The sequence below is a fragment of the Mastacembelus armatus genome, chromosome 20 (genome assembly GCF_900324485.2).
Source record: "Mastacembelus armatus chromosome 20, fMasArm1.2, whole genome shotgun sequence".
In the NCBI taxonomy this organism is placed as follows: Eukaryota; Metazoa; Chordata; class Actinopteri; order Synbranchiformes; family Mastacembelidae; genus Mastacembelus; species Mastacembelus armatus.
The window spans coordinates 13110844-13136826 of record NC_046652.1 but is presented as its reverse complement, the minus strand read 5'-3'; the positions used below and the strand labels follow the sequence as shown (position 1 = coordinate 13136826).

The window sequence follows — 25983 nt, the reverse complement described above, 5'->3', positions numbered from 1 at the left end:
TTTGTGATGCAAATGACAAACTCAGCTCCACAAATTGTGAACAGGGCAAGTGACAATAATATTGAGAGGACGAATGTGAGAGTGGCAGTTGTGGAGAGGAGTGCATTTTTGCTGTCACTGTTCAAATTCATCGTAACTATTTTGACCCCAACAAAGGAGCAAGCCACAAACTTTAAGAGTCACAAACCAGCAAGTGGTGTTTCATAGTCAAAACAGATTTTCAGGGCATCGTTAAAGGATGTCATCTGATATGAAAGGTGCTTCTAAAATAAAGGTACCGGTGATTGTTCAACTTTGAAATTATAGTGTTAAAGACGTTTGTCTCGATGATTCATAAACTCTGCCTCACGCCAGATGTTAGGTTTTCATTTTTGTCATGGAAGAACTGCGCACACTTCCTGTTTTGTGACTTAAAGGAACAACTGCATAACAGTGGAATAAAGGAATAAATAATCTTTTGTATCTTTGCCAGGATAATTCTTTAAAGATGGTCCCACAATCAAAACACTGCACTAAGGTTACATTCAAGTGTTCACAGTATGCTGAAATTGTTGTTTTGGTGTTTACGCTGGATGTTGTATGGGGAAATGCAGAGGAGGATACTTTAAAGGATACTTTAATAAGATGTGTCAAAATTAAAGTATATATAGAAATTGCAGTTATGAGTCCCAATTGTACTCTACAATTATACTCCAATTGTACTCTATATGACCAATTACCTTCTTGGGCTGGATTTCCCCTGTTTCTGACCGACTGTCTCCTCCATCACTTTCACTGCCTGGGCTGTCCTTACCTACAGATACAATCAGATTAAAAACACAATATATTTTGTTGCTTTCAGGACCATTGCTGACTATCTAGACTTAGTAGGATAAAGTGATGATTTATCAACATGTATTTAGACAATAGCTGGTAATTAGGTAATTAAATATTTCCACTAACCTCACAGCATGTGAATGGCTGAGACTTACTTGTGCGGCCACTGCGAAGGTCTTCCTGTGAGGTGGGGGTGTCTACTGAAGGTGTGTCAGACTCTGTCAGGATCTCTTTGGTAAAATTGGAGGGAAACATTCCAGTTTTCCCATTTAGAGATCCCTCCCACCAGCCTTCCTCTACCTGGACACACACATGCATAAAACGTATTACACATTTACATGAAGAGACTTAACAGATTTACAGATAAACACACATACACACACAAGCACGAAGATTTATCCACACAACCAAACTCAGACTCTAAAACAGTGGTTTGCATAAAGTTTTTGGCAGAAGGCTCACACCTGAAGGCCTAAAATTACAGTGTCATATAAAGTAATTCTTTTTTAAAAAGCATCCAAAATTAAAGCAAATTAATAAAATCACATGTACAAATTAAAAATGATCCCTGTTCATCAGGAATATTTGTTATAACTGGACTGTTTTCTCCTCTCTCTCCTTAAAAAAGTTTCAACCAATCCAGAATCACAAGAATATTCAGTAACTAGTCAGAATATCTCTAATATTTGAACTTTTATGGATTTACATGCTCATTATCAGCAGCCAAAACCAGAGGATTTATACATAACTTCTGCTACAATTTTTAAACCTGACCGATATTTGGAGTTTAAAAGTAACACTAACATTAAAATATAAGAGTTTTGAAGTGTCTTAAAGATGTATGGCCGAGGCATATACATGTAAGTGCTCTGTAAAGGACAAACTATCAAATAGAGACATTGTTTTTGAATGAAAACAGTGGTGGGGGTTTATAACCTATTATTATTAACCTATTATTTATTTTGATTTGCATATTGTGAATATCTCTTACATAACAGTTCCAATTTGTAAGTCTGATTTTTTTTTACTAACTAAAGTCTCAAAAAAGAACAGTACAATGTTTTTTATGTTTTGGTGGCTGATATTTTGTTTTCCCATTGGCCCTATAGGTTCATAACATAACTAAATTATGAATCCACTAAAGTGTAAGCAGTCTTACCTCTGCTATAATCTCAATGATGTCTCCTATTTTCAGCTCTAGTTCATCTTCATGCTGAGGCACGTAGCTGAATGCCACTTTACACCTCCGCTTACGGATTTGCTCTCCTGCAGTGCACAGAAACACACAGAGAACAAGAGCATATACGTAAACACATTTCTGGAGAACACATGACATAATTAGCTTTTGCATTTATCCACAATCCATTACTTACAGTGAGTGAGCAGGTGGTCACTGACTTATTAAAAGCTCTAATGGCTGAATCCTGACAAGCAGACCTTTGACCTTTCAATTAAAGGATAGTCTAATGAGCACTGACACCAAATGCTGCCCACTGCCCTTGCAGTTGTTTGTCTTACACTCATTAGCCTGCTCATTACTCTTGACTTCTTCCACACCAGTTAAGGCATTAAGAGATAAATATGCAATTGCTCTTTCGTCCACTAGGTGTCACACGCGATCTAAAATTTTAAGGCATCACATGTAAGGGCGTGTGCAGTCACAAAGACTGTGCAGGGATGGGTTTAGATAGCAGCTACAAATAGCTGTTATTTGTAGCGTGAAAAAGCCTAAAGCCATGACAAGATTATGAAATAATGAGCCTTTGCATGTCTTCGTAATATTTTGTGTCTCTTTGCAGTAATTTTGAATCTGTGTTTCATTGGCTACCCAATAATAAATCTTAGAAATTACTTATTCCAGGCCACCCTTCAGACAATGAGCATGTGCAGAGAGGTATACTGAGTTTGCAGCATGATTGCAGCCCAATGTTGAGGAATACTTAACAAAAATCTCTCCTTACCCTAACAGGATCTGTTTGAGCCTAAAGGCTAATTTACTGTCTAATCACTGTGTCAAAGTATGTTATGTGACTCTGTGTGAGAGATGAGTACCTTTCCTGCCTGGCCGTACGCTGGGGTCGGACACAGGACTGGCCCTGCCATTGGAAAGGTCAGATTTAATCATGCTTGTCTGCCCTCCATCCCTCTTCCCCTCTTTCTTTATCTCCTATAGAAAGAGGAAGAAGAGATGAATCATGGAGGAAGAAGAGATGGTGAAGAAGAAGAATAGCAGGAGGCATGGAAAAAAGCAAGGTTCAGCTTGCATTAACGTAAATAAAACTAGCATGAAAAAGAATGAAATTACTTCATGGGAAAGTGTCAAAACTGCGTAATGTAACATTGACATATATTAGTTTAAATTACTTCATTAAAAAGCACGTGTGGTATTTGACTCATATATACATCTATCCAAAAGCATACAACTAAAATGACTATAAATTAGTTGGGCATCTTCAAGATGTTATAGATTTCTCAGCACAAAATTGACCCTTTCTGTTACCTCTTCTGCAACGTTTGGTCAAACACAAACTGCAAAGACATCAATAACCCTTTCAACATGCATACAAGTGAGAGCAATACAAAGTTACCCTTAACAGTAATAGAAAAATGTGAAAGTAGCCTTTCACACATGAAGACCAAAATCATAACAAAGAAAACTGTCATGAGACAAAGACTCAACCCTTTTGTAACAAGTCTGTGAAGGATTAAGAAAGTTCTTGCAACGTAGGACTGCTGAATATAAATCTTAACGTTAGAAGGTAATCTGTTACGCAATAAACCTGCTTATGTATTCAATAAATGCAAATTATGTTTGCTAAACTCTATCCGCCACCTTGCTCTGCCTTGAGCAGTGCTGCAGATGCTGCTTTGGAGCGGTATATTAGATTTCACTAACACAGGTGACCCTAATTGTTTACCTGCACCCAGCCTGTAAAAGCTCGTACAGCCTCAACAAACACAACCACACAAACACAAAACTGCTTTCTACTTCAATACTGAAACCTTTCCCTCTGTCTCTGCTAACTATCCGTCTGTCCCCTTGGCTTTCCCTTGCATAAAAGCATCACGAGATGCCATGCTGATCAAAAAAAACCAGAAAGAGACAGGCGGACAAATACACTGAGCGACAGAAGAATCAACAAGCAGGCAGATGGGGAGACAACAAACAGCCAGACACAGACATTTACATTCAAGCACAGAAAAACACAATATATGATGGTTCACATTCCCTCACTACATTCAACATGACACAGTTTCATAAGCCGTGGCCTGTGGCGAAAGCGGCTCTGTGAAGCAGACGAGCCCGGGTACACTGACTCACAGAATCACACATTCTGGTTGCGTATGGCCTGGTGTGGCGTGAAAGCCTTAATGAGCCACAGAGATCCAAAAATATCAACAAGAAGAGATGTTTCCTAGACAACAACTAAAGCTCATCAGAGGCCATTTTAGGAGATATAAAGGCTGGGGACTAGACATAATTTTTGTGATTTTTTTTTTTTTTTTTAAATACATTTTTTTCTTAAAATTCAGGCTAAACCATAAAGTCTGAGATGGGGTACTGCAATTCTCTACTGACAGAGAATAAAAACAAAAGGACTGAACAGACATTGTCCTCTACACCTACACACTTTCTCCACAGAAAACTCACCACGATTAGATATGTAGAGATTTTATTCTCAATGTACCCATATTTGTGTATGCACATGTTCGTCTTTCAGCTGCTCCCGTTAGGGGTCACCACGATTGATTTGGCACAAGTTTTACGCCAGATGCCCTTCCTGATGCAACAGTCTCATTTCTACTCGGGCTTGGGACTGACACTAAGACCACACTGGTTTGTAGCTGAGTCTATTTACTAAAACGGACCCCACACACGTCACATTATATTCATGTCATATGAAGAAACGGAAATTAAGACACTGGGTTTTGGAGTCATTTACTGCCCATGAACATCTAGATTAATATTAGCCCAGTCCTCACAGGAAACCAAAAGCAGGCAACATTATGTGGTTATCTGGCAATGAAGAAGACATTTAAATAAAAAATCTATTGTGGGGATTTTTCATGTTTAATATACCAACAGTATCAAACAGCGGAGCTGGATTACAAGCCTGTGGGTTTATTAGAAGGCCTTTCTCATTTTCTTGTTAACATCTGACTATATGTTTGTGCATATGTTTGTCTGTCCTTTTGTCTGTCTGAGATAGTAAATTTGAGTCTGCTGTGATGTTAGTGTTTCTGACATTAGATCAGTTACATGACTAACTTTTTCCTTTCCATTCACTGTTTGCAGTTCGCTAACTAGACTAATGCAGTGTTAATGTACAACCAGGAAACAGTTAAGAGATGGTTCTAGCTCTCCGTACTGCATGCCTTCATGTACTGCAAACACACGCACACAGGCATTCATTTAAAAAATCACATGCACAGACAAGGGCTCACATTTTCAACTTGGACACTTCGCACTGCACAAGCCAACCCACACAGAAAGTAATAGAAGCCATTTGTTAGCATAGAGCTTCCTTTTCTTAATTAGTGAAGGCAAGTTGGTGTTTTCCAGGTTTCTGCCTTTATGGTTCACGAAAAGCAACAGAACATTCATTCCTTTGAGTTACAAATCTAAAAAAATAACCTTTTTTAATAAGGGTTCTTGTTTTAAATAATTCATGTATTCAAGTTTGAAAAAGACATATAATTATGTGATTTTTGCACAAGGAAAAAGCTGTAATGTTCTTGGAGGCCTTTGTCACTACTTGGACTGCATTCACACTCCGCTACAGTTCTCCCTCTGGGGTTTATGAAGGTAACTCAGAGTTAAAGGAAAACCATCTGAAAAGAGGGGAGGAAGACAACATGATTCATCATATCTGAACAGGAAACATCTGCTTTATGTGCACTGCACTGTGCTGAGTGTTTTCTAAGTTATGTGTACTTTATAAACCCGACAGTATGTAGTTTACACAGCACTCCTTTAATGCTAAACATTGCTTTGTGCCTCCCATATAATCAGACTTGTGGGCTTTTCACTTAGTCCAGTCATAGTTAATGCAAAAACAGTGCACTGTAGCACTTATGAATCTGCAGTTGCATGAAAAACTGTCTGCAATCAATCTGACAATAAAAAGTTGTTTTTTTTTTTCATTCAAAAATGTTTTTTGGTCAGCTGTTGGTCAACCAAAATGAGACATTTGAAAAAGAAAACTTTAATACGCATTACTGTAATTTATAGTGGGCTACTTTATAGACTTTATATTTATAGACTATGTAGGTGGTTCTTGTTTCCTGTGAGGTAATTCTGCAGTACATAGTTATCAAGCAAACACAGAAGTCCAGTTAACCACAATGAACTGATCACAGGGTAAAACCAAGAGCTGAAAATAAGAGACAGTTGAAACAGTTTTAGCAAAAGTAATGGAAAAATTATTAAACAAGATCAAGACGACAGATTAATGTGCAGGATAATTACATGAACATAACGATATAGATAACAGTAATGAAAATGTGCTTAAAATAATGGCTCTATATTAATGATGGGTTGCGATGCATAACTTGCCAAAACATCTAAAAGTAATAGATATATGGTTGAAAATGGGTAAGACGTGAAAAAGTTAATAAAAATGGATATGGTTGAAATGCACAGCTGTTTTCAACTCACATTTTCAAATTACAAATGTCAACTTCTTTTCATTATATGTGGGAACATTCCAAACATCTGCTGTGACTTTACTTCTCAAAAGCGAGCACAAGCAAATCCATCTGCTGTCTTGCACCAATGTTTATTTTGACTCACAAAGGATTTTGTGTCAACTCAGAGCACGTGAAGCTGATTTGCAATACCTGCTCGTCTAATTCGGATCAGAATAAGGTCAGATGAATATAACAGTTGCCATAAACAGGATATCCTGCACTTCTGCGAAGAATATAAGTCTGCAGGGATATTCATGAGAAATGTAGCATATTTCCAACTTCCAGCTGCATCTTTCCTTGGAAATAAAATAATATATATAATGATAATGTTGGGCTTGAGCAGATTGTGATTGGAAGTTTTTCCCACTTTCTCAGATTTACATCAATGAATCTATTAAGCATTCAGCACATTAAACAATCATGAAAGTAAAAGTTATATATGCTGTAGCGCTGATGTTGTAAAAAGATATTGTATGGCACTTGGCAGCCATACTAACTTTCTTGCTTTTGGGAGACACTAGTTGAAAACAGCTGCTCGTGTTTCTAAACTGTCACTGTCACCATCTCGGCAGAATATAGAAGCTATGGTTAATGTTTGTGTGGTTTTTCACATATCTGAGCATTTCCAGGGAAAGTACTGTGGGTTTAAGATTACATCAGCTTAGCTATTTGGTTGGAAAAAAAATATTTGTACACTGATAAATTCATTTTGAAATAACCAGCACAAGCGGCCAATAGTCTTATGATAGCAGAAAGGAAGGCTGCTTTGCTAAATTACCCAATTGATTGCACAAACAATGCACAGAATCAACGATGTGTTAACTTGAGCTAACCCTTGTCTCATCCACAGTAAGAAAAAAAAAACACATCTTTCAAACAGATAATGAAAATGACAGTTCAGTGGCCTCCTTGACAAAAGTTTGAAGCTATTATCTGTTCTGGTTGTGAGATATGGCAGAATTTCAGGGTGCTCCTTGCATACCATTAACTTCCTGTTGCCTTTCTAACCTGTCTTCCCACAACCCCCACTTCCTACACACACACACAAACACACACAAACACATTCATCAGCACTGAAATGGTTAACTTCACAGATTCCCATAACTGCAGTCTTGTGACAGACCAGTCTGGCATTACTGCATTACTCACAGTCTCCCTCTGTTTCTCACACATACTCATGAATCCACATCCACACAAACACCGTCAGCTAGACTTCACGGGCCCATTGTCCAGCTCTCTGACAGTGAATGAGAGCTGTGATATTCAGTCAGCACAAATAAAGCCTGACTCCACAGTGGACCACCTGACAATAGACGAGCTTCTTTACTGCTGTCAGAATGTGAACTCCACTCTATGTCCCTTTCCTTGTGACATGTTTCTACTTCCTCTCATGGTGTTAATACTTCCCACTTCTCAACACCAAAGACACAACGTTTACTACTATGCATAAGCTTAGACTGAAATTCTAACCTATGTATTTTAGTAGTTAATACAAGGTCATTTCAAATTAATTTCAATTCTAATTCTAAGACAGAATCATCTAAGTGGTATGTGGTACCTGTACAACTGTACAAATTTAGCATACATGTCCTTTATTTCAATAATCCAATTATCAGACAGCTCTAAATACTTCTTAACTGTGTTATTCAATTTATTAATGCAAAATTTACATCAATACATTATATACATGTGTGATTATAGATTATTATTACACATTATCACTACACAATGCATCCATGTAATATTTTGCATAATTATCAATAAAGTATCTATCTATCTATCTATCTATCTATCTATCTATCTATCTATCTATCTATCTATCTATCTATCTATCTATCTATCTACCTACATGGGTCATGATACTATATGTACCTCGATACAATACGATACCGATACTCAACAGTCATTACTCAAAATTTCAAAAATACTGCTGAAAATTCAACTTGCTGTGTACCACTGACATAATCTAATTGTAAGTAAATGAGTTGACAAACTTTTTTGATGATTTGAATATGACGATTGATGATAATTCTCATACATTATAATCATGAAAATAAAGTGAATGTCAGCGTTCTTACATTCAAATTCACTATAACATGAAAAAAATGCCTTAGGCCTCAGCTCATGGACAGAAGATTACAGTCAGTTGTTTTCAAGAGTTTTGTTACTGAACTAAAATGTAGAATTTGGTACTCAGGTCCTGACTAGAACCAGGAAGTACAACCACATTACTCCTGCTCTCAGATCTCTGAATTGGCTTCCTGTCTATCAGAGAATAGACTTTAAAACAGCCCTGCTTGTGTATAAGTCTCTTCATGGTTCAACACCATAGTACATCTCTGACATGTTGCTGCCATATGAACCATCTGAAACTCTGAGAACATCAGGGACAGGCCTTCTGCTTGTGCCCAGAGTCAGGACTAAACAGGGAGAAGCAACAAGTTGGTCTTGTTGTTGAATGCCATATTCGAACATGGCAATGCTTGCGAACAACTTAAGTTATGTCCATGCCATTATTCCCATCTTTAACTTTACAGCCAAATATCTGCTTTGAAAGACAAAGGTGCTGCTAAAATCTTCAACATGTCACTCATTTACTGGCTTTGCTTCTGGTGTGAAAAGACAAAGACGTGTGTTGTACAAGGACTGGCCCCATGTACTGCATTGACAGGCGAAGCTACTCTCTACTGTATGTAAGGACTAGCTGAAAGGGTACAGCCCATTTTCACCTCTTACCAGACCACCAGCTTCTATGCACAAGCTCATGCACCTAATAATAACCCATATAATTGCTGCCCAAGACTACATTGGACCTAAAAATACAAAAAGGTGCTTCATACCCATTGAGCCATTGTGTATCTCACTGAGAGTACAGAAGCAGTTTAGAGGTTTCCAGAGATGGGGCACAAACCATAATGTGCTGCTCTATACTGATGACAGTTTTCTGTATGTTAGTAACCAAGTGTGCAGTGTTCAGAATATTATTTCCCTCTTTTACCAAGTTGGTACACTTTCACTTACAAATTGTACATTGGTAAAAGCAAATGCTTACCATCTAATCAGCATGTTCAAAACTTATCAATATCTAGTGTTCTCTGTAGTTTCCATTGAGGCCATTTTTAATAACATTTTCTCTATGATCTCTTTTATTTGTTCTGATAATATTAGTGCAAAGACATAGACTTTTGGTGGGTTAGAACAGTCCTAATTTCCTTTGATACTATTCAGCTGCCAATATATAAAAAATATTTACTTTAGTTTAACTCTCCAGAGCACTTTCCTCCTCCTCACCACCACAGGCACTGGTCTGTAGCCCTCTTCATTTACACACTCACAATTTAAATCAAACACTAATGCAAATTACATACCACTTAAATTGGCCTCATCACCCTTATTAAATTCAATTTAATTAGGTATAATCCAGCCAGTAATTATGATTGTCAATACGATGTAATTGGGAAAACACTTTAACGAAACTTCACATAATTTCAAGGAGACATGGTTGCATTTCGTTTACTATTTTTAACACTGAAGTATTTGAAGTAAATGAAATGTGTTTTTTTGTTTGTTTGTTTTTTTTAGGGTTTTGACCACATGCCTTCAGCTGTAATTGAACAGTATAGTGTACTTTGATGATGTTCTGGGATGTAATTGTGCAATCTGGTGACTAATTAAAATGACTGGAAACAGATAACACATGCAGAGGTTTCCATATTGGCAATTAAAAGTTCAGTAAGTGATGAGAATGAAATGTGATGTGACTCACACACTAGGGGCTTCAGAGTCACCAAATACCAACCCAGATATGGATGATTTTAGAGCAACAATACACAGTGCTTTTTACCACCATCATAAAAAGAAACAGCCTCCTGGGACACTTTCTGGAGCATCACTGACTTAATTGTAGATTAAATCAAATCTTTGGCAGATCTGTCCTTAACCTGATTTTAAAGTCAAAGCCTGGGCCCAAACTGTTGTTTTTTACTGCTAGTTGAGGGGCTCAAATCAAGAAGTCAGTCACTTTCACCTCAAATTCATTATTATTTGCAACATACTGAACTGCGGTTATGAAACAAACACAAAGTAATAGCTTATATACATACATACATACATACATACATATATATATGTTCTGAAGCATATCAAGCAACTATATCAAGCATGTCAAAAGCAACTACAAATTACGTAAAAATCATCTAGTGTTAATATTATCTACAAATTGTCTACAGAAAGAGTGATTCAAGAGGTAAGGAACAGTAAGTGTATTTAAGTGTAAAACAATGGAGTCATGATGTGACACTGCTATAAGCAATATGAACAGAAATTCCATCATCTATCAACATCAATATTAATAATCCCTAACAGTGAATTCAGCATCTAACATAACCATAAGGTCATATACACGCCAAGCTTTGACTGGTAACATTTGCACAGCTCATTACCTCTTCATCCAAAATGCATGATGGTGGTTTAAAGCACTTGTAGCAATAAACAGCAACCCATAACATTCTTTCAATAAACTTAACTCTTACCATTTAAAATGCTCTCAAAGCTGTTGTGGTTAAACAATATTGTAATTTAAAGGCAATTAAAAAGCCTGCAACTTCCTTCTCTTAGTCTGAAACCGGACAATTATTAACCTTCTCTTTCTCTCATGACGAACATAGAAACTGACAATTTGTCGTTTGCATTTCTTATAAGCACAGAAACAAATTTTGCAACTGAAGTCAAAAACTAACTAATGCTACTGTGAAGCCTGGTCAGGGTAGGTACCAAACTTCACTAGCGTGCTCTTTATTAACAATCATCAGAGCTGAGTCAGTCATCTGGCATCACCATGACTGTGGACAACTGGTAGAACAAACATCACTCAATAAAACAGCCAGGGAGAACTGCCAATTAGTCCCACTTTCTCCTCCAGTGTCTTTTTCACAGAGCGAAAGAGAGAAAATGAAGTGGGAGTACTTGTGATTACTCACCCTGACAAAGTTATCTGGGAACAGCCCCCTGCGTCCATTCAGCTCGCCTTCCCACCATCCTCCATCATCACGCCGTATGTTCACGATGATGTCACCCACCGTCAGGGTCAACTCATCGTCCTGCTGAGCCTCATAGTCGAACTCCACCACGGCTTCCACTGTGCACAGAGAAACTGATGTGTTATAACAAACCACAAGAAAAGGTCAAACAATGCAGAGAACCTACATTGTGCTTGTGATGCACATGGGGATTTTATGTATTGATTCAAAAACTGGAAGCGAAAGGGAACACACACACACAGCTGAACACACACACCTAACTACTAATTGTACACCAGAGCCTGGCCTGCAGCACTGCAAAGAAGATACACTGCATTTTAATTGCATTTAAACTGGTACTTATAAAATGGCCTATATAATATATGCACAAATAAATAATGGATAGAAAATTCCTGAATTGTCTCTACTGCCATAGCTTAAATGGTAAATTCAGCATAGTGTACATTTTCACTGCACTAATTCCTTCAGCACCACTATAGTTATCACTGAATTTAAACAAGACAACTCCTTTCAGTCACATAACCCACCAACAGGCATATAAACAGTTTCAATGCGCTGGAGGAAGTTATGATGATGTTGTTATCGCGTGACAAAGTTTAGAAGACTACTGTTCATTTCCAACCAACAATCGTCGCTCGTTTCTTTTGATTTTGAGCATTTTCATGTTCATTTATTAAAATTTACCAGGTACAAGATAAGAAATATTGTATTAATTCCTGAATTGAAATTCTGGAAGATGTTGACTTTATATGCTCATAACGATAACTGAAGAATGTTGATGTCTTTGATGATGGGACATTTTTATACAGGCTAGAGACATCAAAATGGGTGGAGACAGATAAAAAATGCAAATGTACCTATATTTAGAATGACGATTCACTAGGTGGCTTGATGAGTATGAAATGTGAAGTGACTCACGCTATGAGCTTCGCAGTCACTAATTCTCAATCCACAAAATAACTTTAATTCCAGTCGATTACAATTTTACATTCTTTCTAGCAGTATTTGATCTACTTTCAATAAAACCTGCAGATGACTTGCATTAAAGGTTTAATATCAAAGGGTGTTTTATGAGACAAGGAAATTCTTAGGCTTCAGGCAGGATCAAGTTTATTACAGTAAAATAAAATACACAACAGAGAGAATAAGATTAGAATAAAAATCAAAATAAGAATAAGCTGCTAATAAGGTAAAAATTTAGAAAAGTGACATGGCTTACCTAATTGTGAAAATTGGCTGTAAACAAGGTTATAGTCGCAGAAAAAAAATAGGTAGACCGACAAAAATGGTAGGCCTACTTGATATGTCATGTCATGTCTGCCAGGAAAGAGAAAGCTTCTGCTTCTCGCACCACAGCAACAGTTTTAAAGTGAAATATTTAATAAGTGTTGTGTTTCATTAAAAAACAAGGCAAGTAGTTGTGACTGGAATTAACCAACTGAATAAGAAAACATTTCTGTTAGAGGGAAACTCAAAACAGCAGAATATTAAATGAGCTGGTGATGGTATTGATATGTGGCATATAAACGCACGCCCCTTTATCCATTCATTATCTACATTGGTTATCCTGTAGAGGGTCAAGGTGGGCTTGGGTTCAACCAGGCATTGGGTGACAGGCCTTGAAATTATGTTGATTTTATAAACATAACAGATAAACCGGGGGAAAGTAGAAAATTAAAACTAAAATATATTTTTAACAAAGTGGAAATTAATTTTAAACACATGGGTCTGATGTATTTTGACAAATGCAGAGAAAAACACATGCAAATGCCCAGACTCTTACATCACACACCCACCTTGTGACTGCCTGTGTAGCTGCTAATACTTCTAAAAATATACTAAATGTGTTACACTCCATATAGGTTCATGCACACAGAAAGGCACAAATGCATATTGGCCAATGATCATTGTTTGTGTGGGCACCTAAAGGGGGGATGAGGTAGAAGGGGTTTCAGGGGCGAGGTAACCATGGTAACAACAGTATAACGGGGTAGCTATGACTCATACACACTTGCTTCCTCCTTCACACACATACCTCTGATTTAAAATGCTCAAAAAGTCACATCATTATGGGCGAGTGCACCACCGGGCTTACTCCCAGTTTGATGACACTAGCCATGCTAAACCACAAGATCACACTTGGTGAAAGCCAGTGGTGTTATAGTTGGAGGTCATGGTGTCACTGAGCATTTACAGCATGGGTATTACAAGACAACTGTTCTCTACATTGGCCTGCTATGCAGATGGGGAAGACATTATTCTGGTTTGATGTAACTGGAGATTATTGCAAATGAGGCAGTGGCTACTTTCTTATAAGCCCTTCTTCACTGGGGGAGGAGTAGACACCGAGTTAGTGTTAAGCTGAAGTTCATTTTAGTACAGAGGAGTACACACAGTGAATCGATAGCTTGTGACAATCATGTTGCAAACATAAATCTAAGTGGCAGAACAGGACAAGACACTGCAGTCCACCAACACTAGTCAGCAACACACACACTGATGCAGAAGACGACAGCATGTGACTATGCACAGAACACACATGAGAGTGCAAACAAAGGTGCAAGTAAAAAGTAACACAAAGTTATCATCAAATGGGCTCTAGAGAGGAGCTCTATATGGTGCAGAGCTATCTAGTCGTGCAATATATGAACTCTGGTTATGTTTTTAAAACGCAATCGTCCTGAATTTATTGTTTACTGTCAACAAAGCATAGTGTAAATGATGGTAACTAAGTTGTGACTTATTTCACTGTTCATCCTGGAGTTGTGCAAAGCTAAAGCTATGTGTAACCTGATGATCATGCACTAATAAGAGTGATAAAGTAGTAGAAGAGAGCCTTGGCTTCCCCGAGATTTTAATCTTTATGTTGTTGTAGCGTGTTTGTGTTTTTTTGTCACACGCTACCACCCATTAATAACCAGTTACAGATGACCACATCCTCTGCAGACCATGCAGTGGAGAGGCACTGCTTTCCCTGATCTGGGCTGCAGCAGCCCTGTATTGCATATTTAAATTTAGTGCAAGCAGAACTGAGATAACAAGAATATTCACTGATCAACAGAAAACGAATCTGCAGCTATTTTGAGAATTTGATCATTAATATTTAAGGAATAATACCAAATATGAGGATTGACGTGTTATTTGTACTATTGTGCACAAAAGAAGATTGAATAAAACAATTTATTCACTTCCCCTTGTGCTTAAGGAAAGTGTGATGGGCATTTTTTACCTCTTGATATATCACAGACCAAATAATTAGTTGGTTTATCAAACAAACAGTCTGCGGATTAATCAATTATATGCTGCAACAGTGTTAAATAAAAGTGGTGCTTAACCAGGCACTTATATTAATACTCATGTTGGTAGTGTGTCATACTGTTTAATTGGAGGGGTGTAAAAGTGTAAAATAACAGATGTGAGGCCTTGAAAAGACAAGAGACAGAATATTTGAAAGCCAAAAGACAAAACAAATCGCTCACTCAAGAAACACACTGTCACATAAAGACTTGTGTCTGCTCAAAAGCTGCAGTCAGTTTACATAAGAGGAGAAGGTTACACAGACGAACATCCTGAAAATTGCAAAGCCAAACTGACATTTCACTAGTTTCTAGTAGACCCATGTTTAGTTGTGGATATGTCTCAATGCTGCTGCTGCTGCTGCTGCTGGTTATGTCAAGAGCAGCTGTGTGTCTGTAAAACATTCATGCTGGACTGGAGCTGACTGGAAGCCAAAGCTACCCACTCCAACTGTGGATCAAATCACAGACTTCAGCAAATTCTCCCACAGTAAAGAAATATGCCAACCATTCTCGGCTCACAGATATTTTGTGACAAAGTCTTGTTAATTCACTTTACTCCTTCAACTTCTATGGGTAGCATATAACTCCCACGCTCATTCTTGTTGGAAAATTCCTTTTGACAACCCCAAGAGGTAGCAATTTTGTGCATTCACCTTTGGGTTTTCACTGTGGAGGAAAAGCAAGAGACAGTGAGAGTGTTTCACTTCCAGTTGAGAAAAGCGAAACACATTTTGTGTCAGCGCTATTCTCATTTCCATTAAGACTAATTAGAAAGAAACTAAGCCATTTTGCCATATGTCTCTCCCTGTATAAGCTGTTGAGTGTTTATGTAAATAAATCCTTTGTCTTTAATTGTGAGGGACTGAAGCTCACAGTTATAGATCTCTGACATCGCTTTGTCCTCAGAACTTGCAACAATAGTAGAATTAGATCAAACTATCTAACTGTGATGTTTTCATTTTTGTATTCATTTTGCATGTTATGTACAGGATAAGCACAGAAATGATTAACAAAAGAGCAAAACAGACCTGTGATTTCAAGGTCAGTCATCATTGGCTATTCACAGTCACAGTTTCCAACATAAAAGACAACCTAAAAAACATGACCTCCCCTGTCTTTCAGTTAAAGTTTTATTAACCTCATGTGTGAAGTCCCTGTCTATGCTTGGTAGTACTGGTTTGTTCTCTCTTGCTTTTTAGATAACAGGTGGGCATACCATCATTTGGCTGAGCTGGAGCACCTGGGCCCAATGCTCTTGATTACCTTAAGTAGCCCACCTTCCCAGTTGCAAAGGGCTGCGATAGAGATCAGGATGGAGCGGAGGCCGAGCAGACAGTAGTGGCTCAACATTCCTATTTTTTTTGGTTTTTTGTTAACCTTTATCTTACTTTTCACACAACACTACACCACAGATTTCGCACAGCCACTCACACATTTGCTGATGCTACAGACTTTCACGCCTCACCGTTTTGGATTTTGTTGAAAGTGAATCTTTTATTTTGCTGAATTAAATTGCTGTTTGCAATTGGGGAACTGGTGTCTTTCCCTGTTTTTTGTCATGGTTTGAGGCAGCCATGACACATGTCTTGCACAGCGCATTGAACGGTCACTTCATTAGGGTACATGTGCTCAATTTGATGCAATCCAGTACAACTCCACAAAGTCATATCCTTGTCCAGAAATCATATGCTTGTAGCACTGAGGGTATCAAAGTTAGTGATGGTGTTGTCCTGGGCTGCATCATATTTTTCAATAATACACAGCCTGGCGTTAATCGGAGCCAAAACACCACCATCATCCTGTAAAGTAAATTCATTTATAGATTTCTAAAGGCATATGATTGCAATATAAACATACCATTCAATGCAAGGTATTTAAACAAAGTTTAGGTGATATGCAGAACCTTTTTAAAGGCTCTTGCTGTTTACATTTCACTTTGTATTTTTCTTTTGCATATTCCCAAACAGTTCTGAAACCATGGGGTTGTTATTGGGTTTGTTTTTGTTTTTTTTTTCAGCTGGTATGCAGCCATGTTTGACTGGGTATAACTATGTGTGGACGTGTCTTTCCCTTGAGGTTAGCCATGCATTGTGTGTTTACCTACAGCAGGAACAGAGGGTCAGAACAAAGGGAACGCAGAAGAGACATTGGACAAGGTTGTCTTCATTAGCCTACTGATATTCACTTGACAGATAAATCTTCTTTTTTTTTCCTTTTACCTTTGCAAAGTGGTCCTTTGCCATGAAGTGATCAAGAGTCCAAAAGAATGTGTGAATAAATAGAGCCCACATATTAAAAAAATATATATATAGAAAAAGAAAGTATCGCCTCATGGCCTATGAAGCAATCTGAGAATGTGTACTTTATATGCATTTGCTAAACTGACTGATCGACAGTCAGTCAGTTCTTTTTTATGCATTATGTGCAACAGCGCGGTTCTGTGGGGTTTACAATGGCGAACAAGGGTGCCACAATCAGGCCTGCTTTATCCACGGAGATCTGAGGAGAGTCAAACAGTGCAACACAATGAGCAGACAGACACAGAGTGAATGTAAACGTGTCACCATCTGCAACTCATCAATGTGACCCGCCGCTCGTCTTGAAATCGCACCCGCGCCGCTGAGCCGCACACCCACGCGCAGCTTTCTAATCATGAATAAAGCATCGGAAACATACGAAAGCGGCGTGACACGCCGAGCCAGTTCGGTCACTTCCAAACAGCTCGGCATGCTGCGACGATAGGGAATGTGAGGTGGGAAGGAGAGAAGAAAAGAGAGACTGAACCCAGCGCGCATCTGGACCGGGCGTTTATTCCTACCCATCCAGATGCGCAGAGGAGCTGTGGGCTATTTTAGGGGCATTCTGCAAACAAGAAGCAAAAAAAAAAAAAAAGCATCGTATCTCACCCATTTATGTGTCCCGATGTGCTGGTAGTACTCCTGCAGCCTGGTTGGTAACGGGAGACGGGGGTATTTCAGATGTAGCGGGGTTTGCCTCCTGTTTGTACTAGAGATCCGCTACAGCAGCGCTGAAACGGGAGGGGCGTCAGATGAAACCATATTCCTTCCTCTTTTACTCTCCGGTGACACGATAGAGGAGGCAGAGCGAGTGGCCAGAAAACGGAAAAAGCGCTGAAGAACAAATCTCTCTCTCTCTTTGCTGCATTCAGGTGAACTGCGTAAATTCTAACCTTGCCTTTTTCCTGACAGACAAATATGGGAGCCCTGTGACGCAATTTCTTCCTTCATGCATGATGCACCCACAACAGATGGTGGTGACACAATTACTTAGTGTTATGAGACAGCAGGCCTCAACACTAACATAAGGTGTTTGGTAATGAAAAATGGTATTTTACTTAACTATAACATGGTTATTCACTGGCATGTGCACTTCACAGCCCCTAGTTACTTTTATTAAATAAATGAAATATAAATACATTATGTAGGGGATTGTGGGGACGGTTGCAACATGGGGCAGTTGCAACTAGGATTATTCCTCCAAAAAGGAAAAAAGCTACAGAGATGATATTTGTACTGCACATGCTCAGTTTGTTCCTTGAAAGAAAACAGAAAGAAAGAAAGAAAGCATGTGACCATTCCCTCTGGAAAAATATTTCTCAAGATAAAAAGTTGTTGTTGTTTTTTTGTTTGTCTTCCAGAGTTTTTGTCATACTGCCTAATTTGTCAGGTATCTCAGGTGAGATGGGAAATGCACAACAGATAGGGGTTATCCTCTACCTGTTCTGATATTGCAGTCTTTGAGAGGAATGCATTTCTGTAGAGATACTGAAATTGTCCTGCTTCCTTCCCACCCCACCGCTCTCACAAACTACATGTACAGCCACTGAATCACAGTGTGTACCTGATCCTCTAAAATGGCCTGTGAATTCTTTCTGTGACCCTTCGACGTACAGCCACCCAGACCTGACAGTGTCAATATATGAGAGGCTATTTAACTTAGTGAAGACATCGTGCACAAATAAAGACATTTCTAAATATTTTGTTCAGGAATTATTTTATTACAATTTAATGAATGTTGCAACCGTCCCCTGGTATGGGATCAGTTTCAACATTTGACTCTGTCTATTCAAGGATGTAATGTACTGTTTTGTCATTCTAATACACGCTGTCTCAATACACAAGAAACTGAAGGAATTACAAAGTGTTGCAATCATTCTCACTCTGCATATGAATGTCCAGTCCCCATTTTTGTCTTAGCCACACTGCCTGTGTTTTGAGAAATTCCAGTGCCTGGTAATATCCTGTATTTTGTATTACCAGTCCAGTGGAAATTGTTTATTACTCTCATATATTGCAATGGCAATGTGTAAGCATTGAGTATGGTTAACAGTATCTATAGGTACATGCTTATTTATAAGTAGGTATGGATACAGTGGAAGATTGTAAGTATAAAACACAGAGGTACTCCACATTTATTTGACAGTGCAGTTATTAGTTATCCTTCTACTTAAGATTTTACATACACAATTAACTGTATAACTGCAGTATGTTAGAGATTTTTTAGGTTAGAGTATTTTTTTAAGATTAAATTATATAGATTTATATAAATTGGTTAAAATGTACTCCTAGTTAACCAGTCACAACATTAAAATATGCTTACATGTTGATGCACCAGTAATACTCATCAAGTCAAGCAATATTTAAAATTGTTTATACCACTGTTTTTGAATTTTAATAGCATTTTTTTCAGGCAGGTCCTCTAATGTATTCCTTTAAGTATTTTGAATGTATTATTTTTGCAATATGTCATTGCTAATTAAACAAAAGATATTAATATTTCCACCAGTCATTTAAAAAAGGCATGTAAATACACAAATATTAGGTCACATAACACCACAAATTATAATAATTACTAACATAGTGGAGCATATTAATAAACAGTATTGAGTAAAATAAAGTAAAGTAAAAAAAAAGTAATGATACCTTATTTTTGAAAGTTTTATTTTGGCCTTTCACCCAAAGAGAGCTGGGATAGGCTCCAGCAGATCCCCATGACCTTTGTTAAGGTATAGATAATGGATGGATGGATGGATGGATGGATGGATGGATGGAAAGGTTACTACTAACCTCTATGAGTTTTTAAGGGGAATTCTTGTACATTTCAGAGAATGTTATTATTTCTAACAGTCTTTGAAAGCAACATACATCTGAGCCCAAAGCCTTGAACCTGTGTAACCAAAATCTAACATAACTAACCCTAATCAAAACCCTCTAACATCACTATGATCAAATTACAGCAGTTTGTATTAACATGATTTCAAACTGATAATTTGATGTAATTTAAGTGTTAAGTGTTATCAGTGTAACCTGATTGTCTAATTGTTTTAAGCTACATTCAGAAATACTGTAGTTCTAAACTTATATGGACACCGCAAAGACAAACAAGCACACTCTCTCACACACACCATGCTAAGCCCTGCAGCACTGTTGTCCCCTGGATCAAACCACATGCAGGGGAGAATGTGCTGGCCGCAGCAGGAAGAGGACGATGAAATGATGCAGTGATAACGCAGAGGAGGAGATGAGGAATTTAGAGTTTTTCACAGTCAGCTGTCACTTGGGTGGAGAAAGTCACAGAACAAGATACTGTACAGACAAGATCTGACATCATAAACTAATTCAGAAATGACTTTCATATGACCCGAGTTTATATTTGTAAATTCAATTCAATTTTATTTGTATAGCGCCAAATCACAATACAAATCACCTCAAGGCACTTCACAAAAACAAAAAAGCCAACAAATCCCTTATGAGGAAGCACTTGGCGACAGTGGAGAGGAAAAACTCCCTTTGCATCTCATGTATCTCTGACATAAGAGGTGACACTTGAATGTTGCAGTGATTTTGTGGACTGCAGTAGTTCTACACTGCCTATGAATAAATGAGCAGTTAATCATTTAATAGTAGTTATGATACTTGTTTTAAAATATAGCTATCTTCTCTGTGAAATTATGCGAAAGCCCTATAATTAAAACTAAACCTTATTGTCAAAGAGATAGTTATAGATGGTATCACCACCTCCACCTACAGCTGTTCTTGTTAAATCCCCAAAACTCCATTACAGAGTGACCCATACGCTTTATACCAAGCATCAAAGCGAACTGATGATATTCAGAAATAATTTCATTAAAAAAAAGTTTCATACTGCTTGAAAACATACTTATTTTCTTTATTGTCAGGAGTTACACTACTGGTCAATTTTTTTTTTTTTTTGATTTGCTTTACTTTACCATAGTAATCACTAAGACTCATATCAATACCTCTGCCTTAGTTTGTATCACAAATGTCACAGGTTTGGGTCCACAACACCCAACAGCCCCCTTTACCAGCCAGGCTCCAAAGCAACACACTATGAATTGTAAACTAGATGCCTAAAATAAAAATAAAAAAGTCATATTATCACAGATGATAACACAGACCTTTTCAATGCCATCTGTGCTGCTGTGTGCTGTTTGTCTGATTTACAGGAGACAAATTGTTTTCTCATCCAGAGAGGAGGTTAATGTCTCCAGAGATAAGAAGTAATTTTAACACAAAGCACTGAAGTGACACCATCTGGGACAGTTTTGCTATTGCATAATGTGCCTAGTCCCAATTATGTTTTTTCACCTACTGTACATGCAGAAACACACACCACAAAACACACACATCGTGCGACATTTTAGTAGCCCTGACACTGTATCTACCACCTCCCTCCCTCCATTAGGTTTTGGTAAATGATTTTAAGTGTATGAAAATTCTGGTGGGGAGAGGCCTTAACGTTATTTATGAATATTAAAAAATGGCAAAACCTTTAACACAATCCTGATTTCAAGCTTAAGATATTACTTATAATGTTAATACTAAGAATTCCAGCTGCTCTGAATTTTGAACCAAGAGATTTAAAATAAATTAAGACTGAGACAGAATAAGTGAGTGGGGCACAGCTGGCAGCTCTGTGGTTGTTGAGGGAATATAATGATACTATAATGATGCTCACGTGCGCTCAAAGTGCTTTTACACTATTTATCCATTCACACACACAATCGCTCACACGCTGATGGAACAGCCAACAGGGGTAACTTGGGGTTCAATGTCTTGCCCACGGACATGTGGACTAGTAAAGCCAAAGATCAAACCACCAACCCTCTGGTTCATGGTCACCCGCTCTACCTCCTGAGCCACAGCCACCTCCAAAGAAGTGGGTCCAGAGGTACAGCTGCTCATCAGTGGTTTGCTTCCCGGCCTCTCTAGTCCACATGTCAAAGTGCCCTTGGGCAAGACACTGAACCCCAAGTTGCTCTCGGTGGGCGTTCCATTTGTGAATGAGCATGTTAATAATTGTGTGTGTGAATGGGTGAATGGGCAGATATTGTAAAGTGCTTTGAAAGCACTTGAGTGTAGAATATCACTATAAGTCCATCTACCATTTACTTAAAACTGTTCCTCCATTACAGCTCAGGGGGAAATAGTGTATTTTATACTCAATTGCTTTTAGAGCTGCTAGTTATCCTTTAGACTCAACTTTTTACAAAAATCTTTATTTTCAGTACATAAAATATAATGCATTGCTCAAGATGAAACCAGTAATTCCCAGTGATTTTTACTTGTAACCTCTTATGACAGAGGACAGTTTAGTTTTCAAAGCTCTGCTAACGATGAAGATATATGTCTACTGGCACGAGCATGAAACTAAACTAAAACACCAGAACATGCTGTTTTCCAAAGGATATGGTTTCTGACATGATGGAAAGTATCCCAAAAATCCTGGCAGCACAACCTTAACAAACATTATAACACATACAGACACTATGAAACCATGATCTGAGGTTCTGAATACAAACTAAGGGCTGGTGTTTTTCACTGGCACTCAACCACCAGACAAGTAATTTGACCTCCTTCTTCAATCAGTTTGTTCTCTCTGCCAAGGACAAAAGACAAGAGCAACACCAAAAAGCCACAACACCACACACCAGAAACCTTGTAACAGACTCATCTCAAGGCCAACGCTGAGGAGAGTTTAAACCACAAGGGAAATCACGTTTGAGAGAGACAAACTCCACCCCCTATGTGAACTCTTAAAAATTTCACTTTCCTCAACCCGATCTTTTCCTCCCTGGTCTCTGTTGGAACCCAAGAAACGCTCTTTTTTTTTACACACCCAACTCCTATTTTCCCTCCCCTTCTTCAGTGCCCACCTTTGACTTTAAGTCTCCAGCAGCCTTAAGGCAGGTGCTACTTGCCCACTCCTACGTTATGCTATCAGAATAATCCTCTAGCTCCCTGGGCAGATAAAATCACAGCATTCACAGCCAACACAGGACACTGTGTACAAAATACACAAAAATCTCATTTGTCATTTGTCTCATTCCACACACACACACACACACACACACCACTAATTCTTCAAAAGTAGCTTTGTTATGAACAGGTAATTTTCCAATTAATGATCTTAATATAAAATGGATTGGAAATGGCTGGATAACAGCAGCTGTTACTGCTATATGTAAAGACTCAGTTTTGAATCCTTTGAATTCATTGTGTTAAAAGACACACCATTGTAGGCCTGATCATTTCTGTGTTTCCTTTGAGTCAGTTTCTCTTGTTACCCAAGACAGATTATCAGTAAAAAAATGAACATATTATTTCTCTTTTATCTGAACTACTGTAGGCTATGTCACTGCCAGTAAGCATGAGACTCATGAGATTCACTTTTTTATCATTTTAACTGTAAAACCCTTATTGACATCATTGCACCTTGGAAATGTAAAAACAATCTCTGGCAAGAAGAAAGACCCGTTGACACTGGCTGTCAGAAGTGAGAAAAGAGAACGCAGAAATATTAAGTCTAAATCAAGAAAAAGTAATTTTCAGATTTACTCTGCAATCTTTAGAGAGGCTCCGCATTTACATATCTGATATAAATACGGCTAGACAAGCTCTTCTCTCTAACATCAACAAGAATATCTACATTTCCACCAAGAAACTAAATAGCCGCAGTCTTAGTATCTAAGTGTTATGAGTTGGTATATTTTTATTGAGAAATCAAAAACAGCAAAATAACTGTAACAAAGCAACCAGATCACTGCTACAGTCACACGGGTACAGCAAAGTCGGACAGTCAGCATTTAATTTTCTCACTGTTAAACACTTGAGGATGTAGTTACAAATTTAAATTCATCCACCTGCCAATAAAATAGATTTGTCAGTTGGATTAGATTAAATCTTGAAGGCAGGGGCTATGTTGTTTCCATTGTTATATATCTGAACATATCACAGTAAAATGTGGACTCCACCAGGGTTTGATTGTTGGATCACTGTTATTCTACATGCTCCTTCTGGAACAAATCATTCATGACAATGACATTATTCAGACTTACTTAGTTCTTCCACCCATGACCAATGACTATGATCCCTTACACCTGGATGCAATTAAATTTCCTTCAATTAAATAAAGAGATGGAACATGTTGTAAGGAACAAATCAAAAAAAGTACTTAACTCCAGAGCTATAAAGATGAAAACTAAAGTTCGAAATCTTTGGGGTGGATATTTATTAAACTAGTCTCTAATTACTGTCAGCTGCCAATATTGTGCCACCAGTTTTTCATGTTAAGTATCCTATTGTAGAGGTCACTGGGGGGCACCTGGCACAAAGGACTCTGGGAAAAAGTTCCCAATCATTGACGTTTTACCCACTATTTCTAGTTAATACTTTCCGTGTTCTAATTAACTGTTAAGTTAAGGTTCTGGAGAGTGTTTGTGTTTCTGGTAATTAGTTCTGTAGCACTGTAAGTGTGGAGGGTTGCTGCGGGAGAGAACTCCTGGAGTTATTTGTGCCTATTGTTGAAGTTGTTATGTTATATAACCAGTGAAGGAATGCATGGGGCACATGCACTCATATAATGACACAGAGGTAGTGTTTGCTTTTCAACTTACAGCTGAGAACTTACAGCTGCAGCAGTGTGATTCAAGAAACCAAAACAAAAATAACTGACTCTGATATGAGCTTCAGCAGCCATATCAAGGCCATAACTAAACCAGCATAACAGAGACTGCTGAAGAGACTTACAGGTCTTACTACAGTAACTGCATTGAGACAATCCTGGTATGGCTCACACTGGGCTCACATGCTGATGTGTTGTCGGTCAAACTTCAGGACGTATTTTATAAACCAGTAAAGTCAAGTAAGTACCTTAATATTAATTACAAGTAAATATTGTTAATTTTTACCACTTTTAATAGCACTAGAGGAAATAACAGTAATGTACTTTGGTTTGGTGTATACCTCCAAATGACTAAATTTGCTGGTGCCCAAGGGATATTGCTGAATACAGGCCTGTTGGATGTCTCAGATCTGCAGAGACTGGTCAGCTCTAGATTTGTTTCCACCTGTGCTGACTTAAATTTTGATAAATTTATAGAATAATTTATAGATTTTATAGAAAAATGGAAACATGCCTCTTTTCAAACTTCAACATAGCGAACGCTATGATACTTAATGTGATGGCAGTAGACACGACACCTGGTCTGCTGAACAGCAGGTTTCATTATATAAAGCGTTCAGATGGAAGTTTGGATCATGCATTTATTTTTCAAAACATTTACAGGTAAATCCTAGTATTTTGAATTCGCGATTAATCATGATTACAGTTTTTAATCGATTGACAGCACTAATTTTTTAAAATCATTTTATATTAGATTGTTTACCAATGTTATTAGGTTATAATAATCAATGTGATTTGCATATTAAGGGATGAACTTCACACCTCGTGCCTGCTACTCCAACCACTCAGTTGGATATCTTTAATTACCTTTCTGACTAGTGAAATTACAAAGTTGACTAAGAGTAATGCCATTATGGATATCTTAAATGTAATCACAGACAGTAGTGAGGCTCCTTTAGGTAATAAAATGGATTGCTATAAATGGCTTTCTGTGCCTGGCAATATAAATTCAGCCCAAACCACACATGAACGTCATTAAAAGCTAAGGTTAACATCAAACCAGCTCAGTTCTGTATGAAAAAACAGAGAAGAGTGTAATTGTTTTTATTTTTCAGGGCCAAAGTTTACCTGTCACAGTTGTGGGTCCATTACGGATTACGTAATAACGTGCGACAGCAGCGTGTCCACGGCGA

At 37.9% G+C, this 25983-nt stretch overlaps 1 protein-coding gene across 2 annotated transcripts in view; it reads right to left on the bottom strand.

Annotated features, from left to right (window-relative positions):
- sh3kbp1 (SH3-domain kinase binding protein 1) overlaps nt 1-17957 on the bottom strand; it is a 36176-nt gene extending 18219 nt beyond the window's left edge. Inside the window, exons 1-6 of one of the 2 annotated variants that reach the window (XM_026292005.2) lie at nt 17752-17957; nt 11487-11644; nt 2869-2983; nt 1976-2082; nt 972-1116; nt 720-793 (exon numbers count right to left, since the gene is read on the bottom strand). In XM_026292005.2, the coding sequence (XP_026147790.1) occupies nt 720-793; nt 972-1116; nt 1976-2082; nt 2869-2983; nt 11487-11644; nt 17752-17755 (603 nt within the window). In that variant the 5' untranslated portion in view covers nt 17756-17957. The remainder of the gene's footprint in view (nt 1-719; nt 794-971; nt 1117-1975; nt 2083-2868; nt 2984-11486; nt 11645-17751) is intronic. The other variant, XM_026292004.2, reaches the window with a different exon arrangement.
- Nucleotides 17958-25983: the final 8026 nt, after the last annotated feature.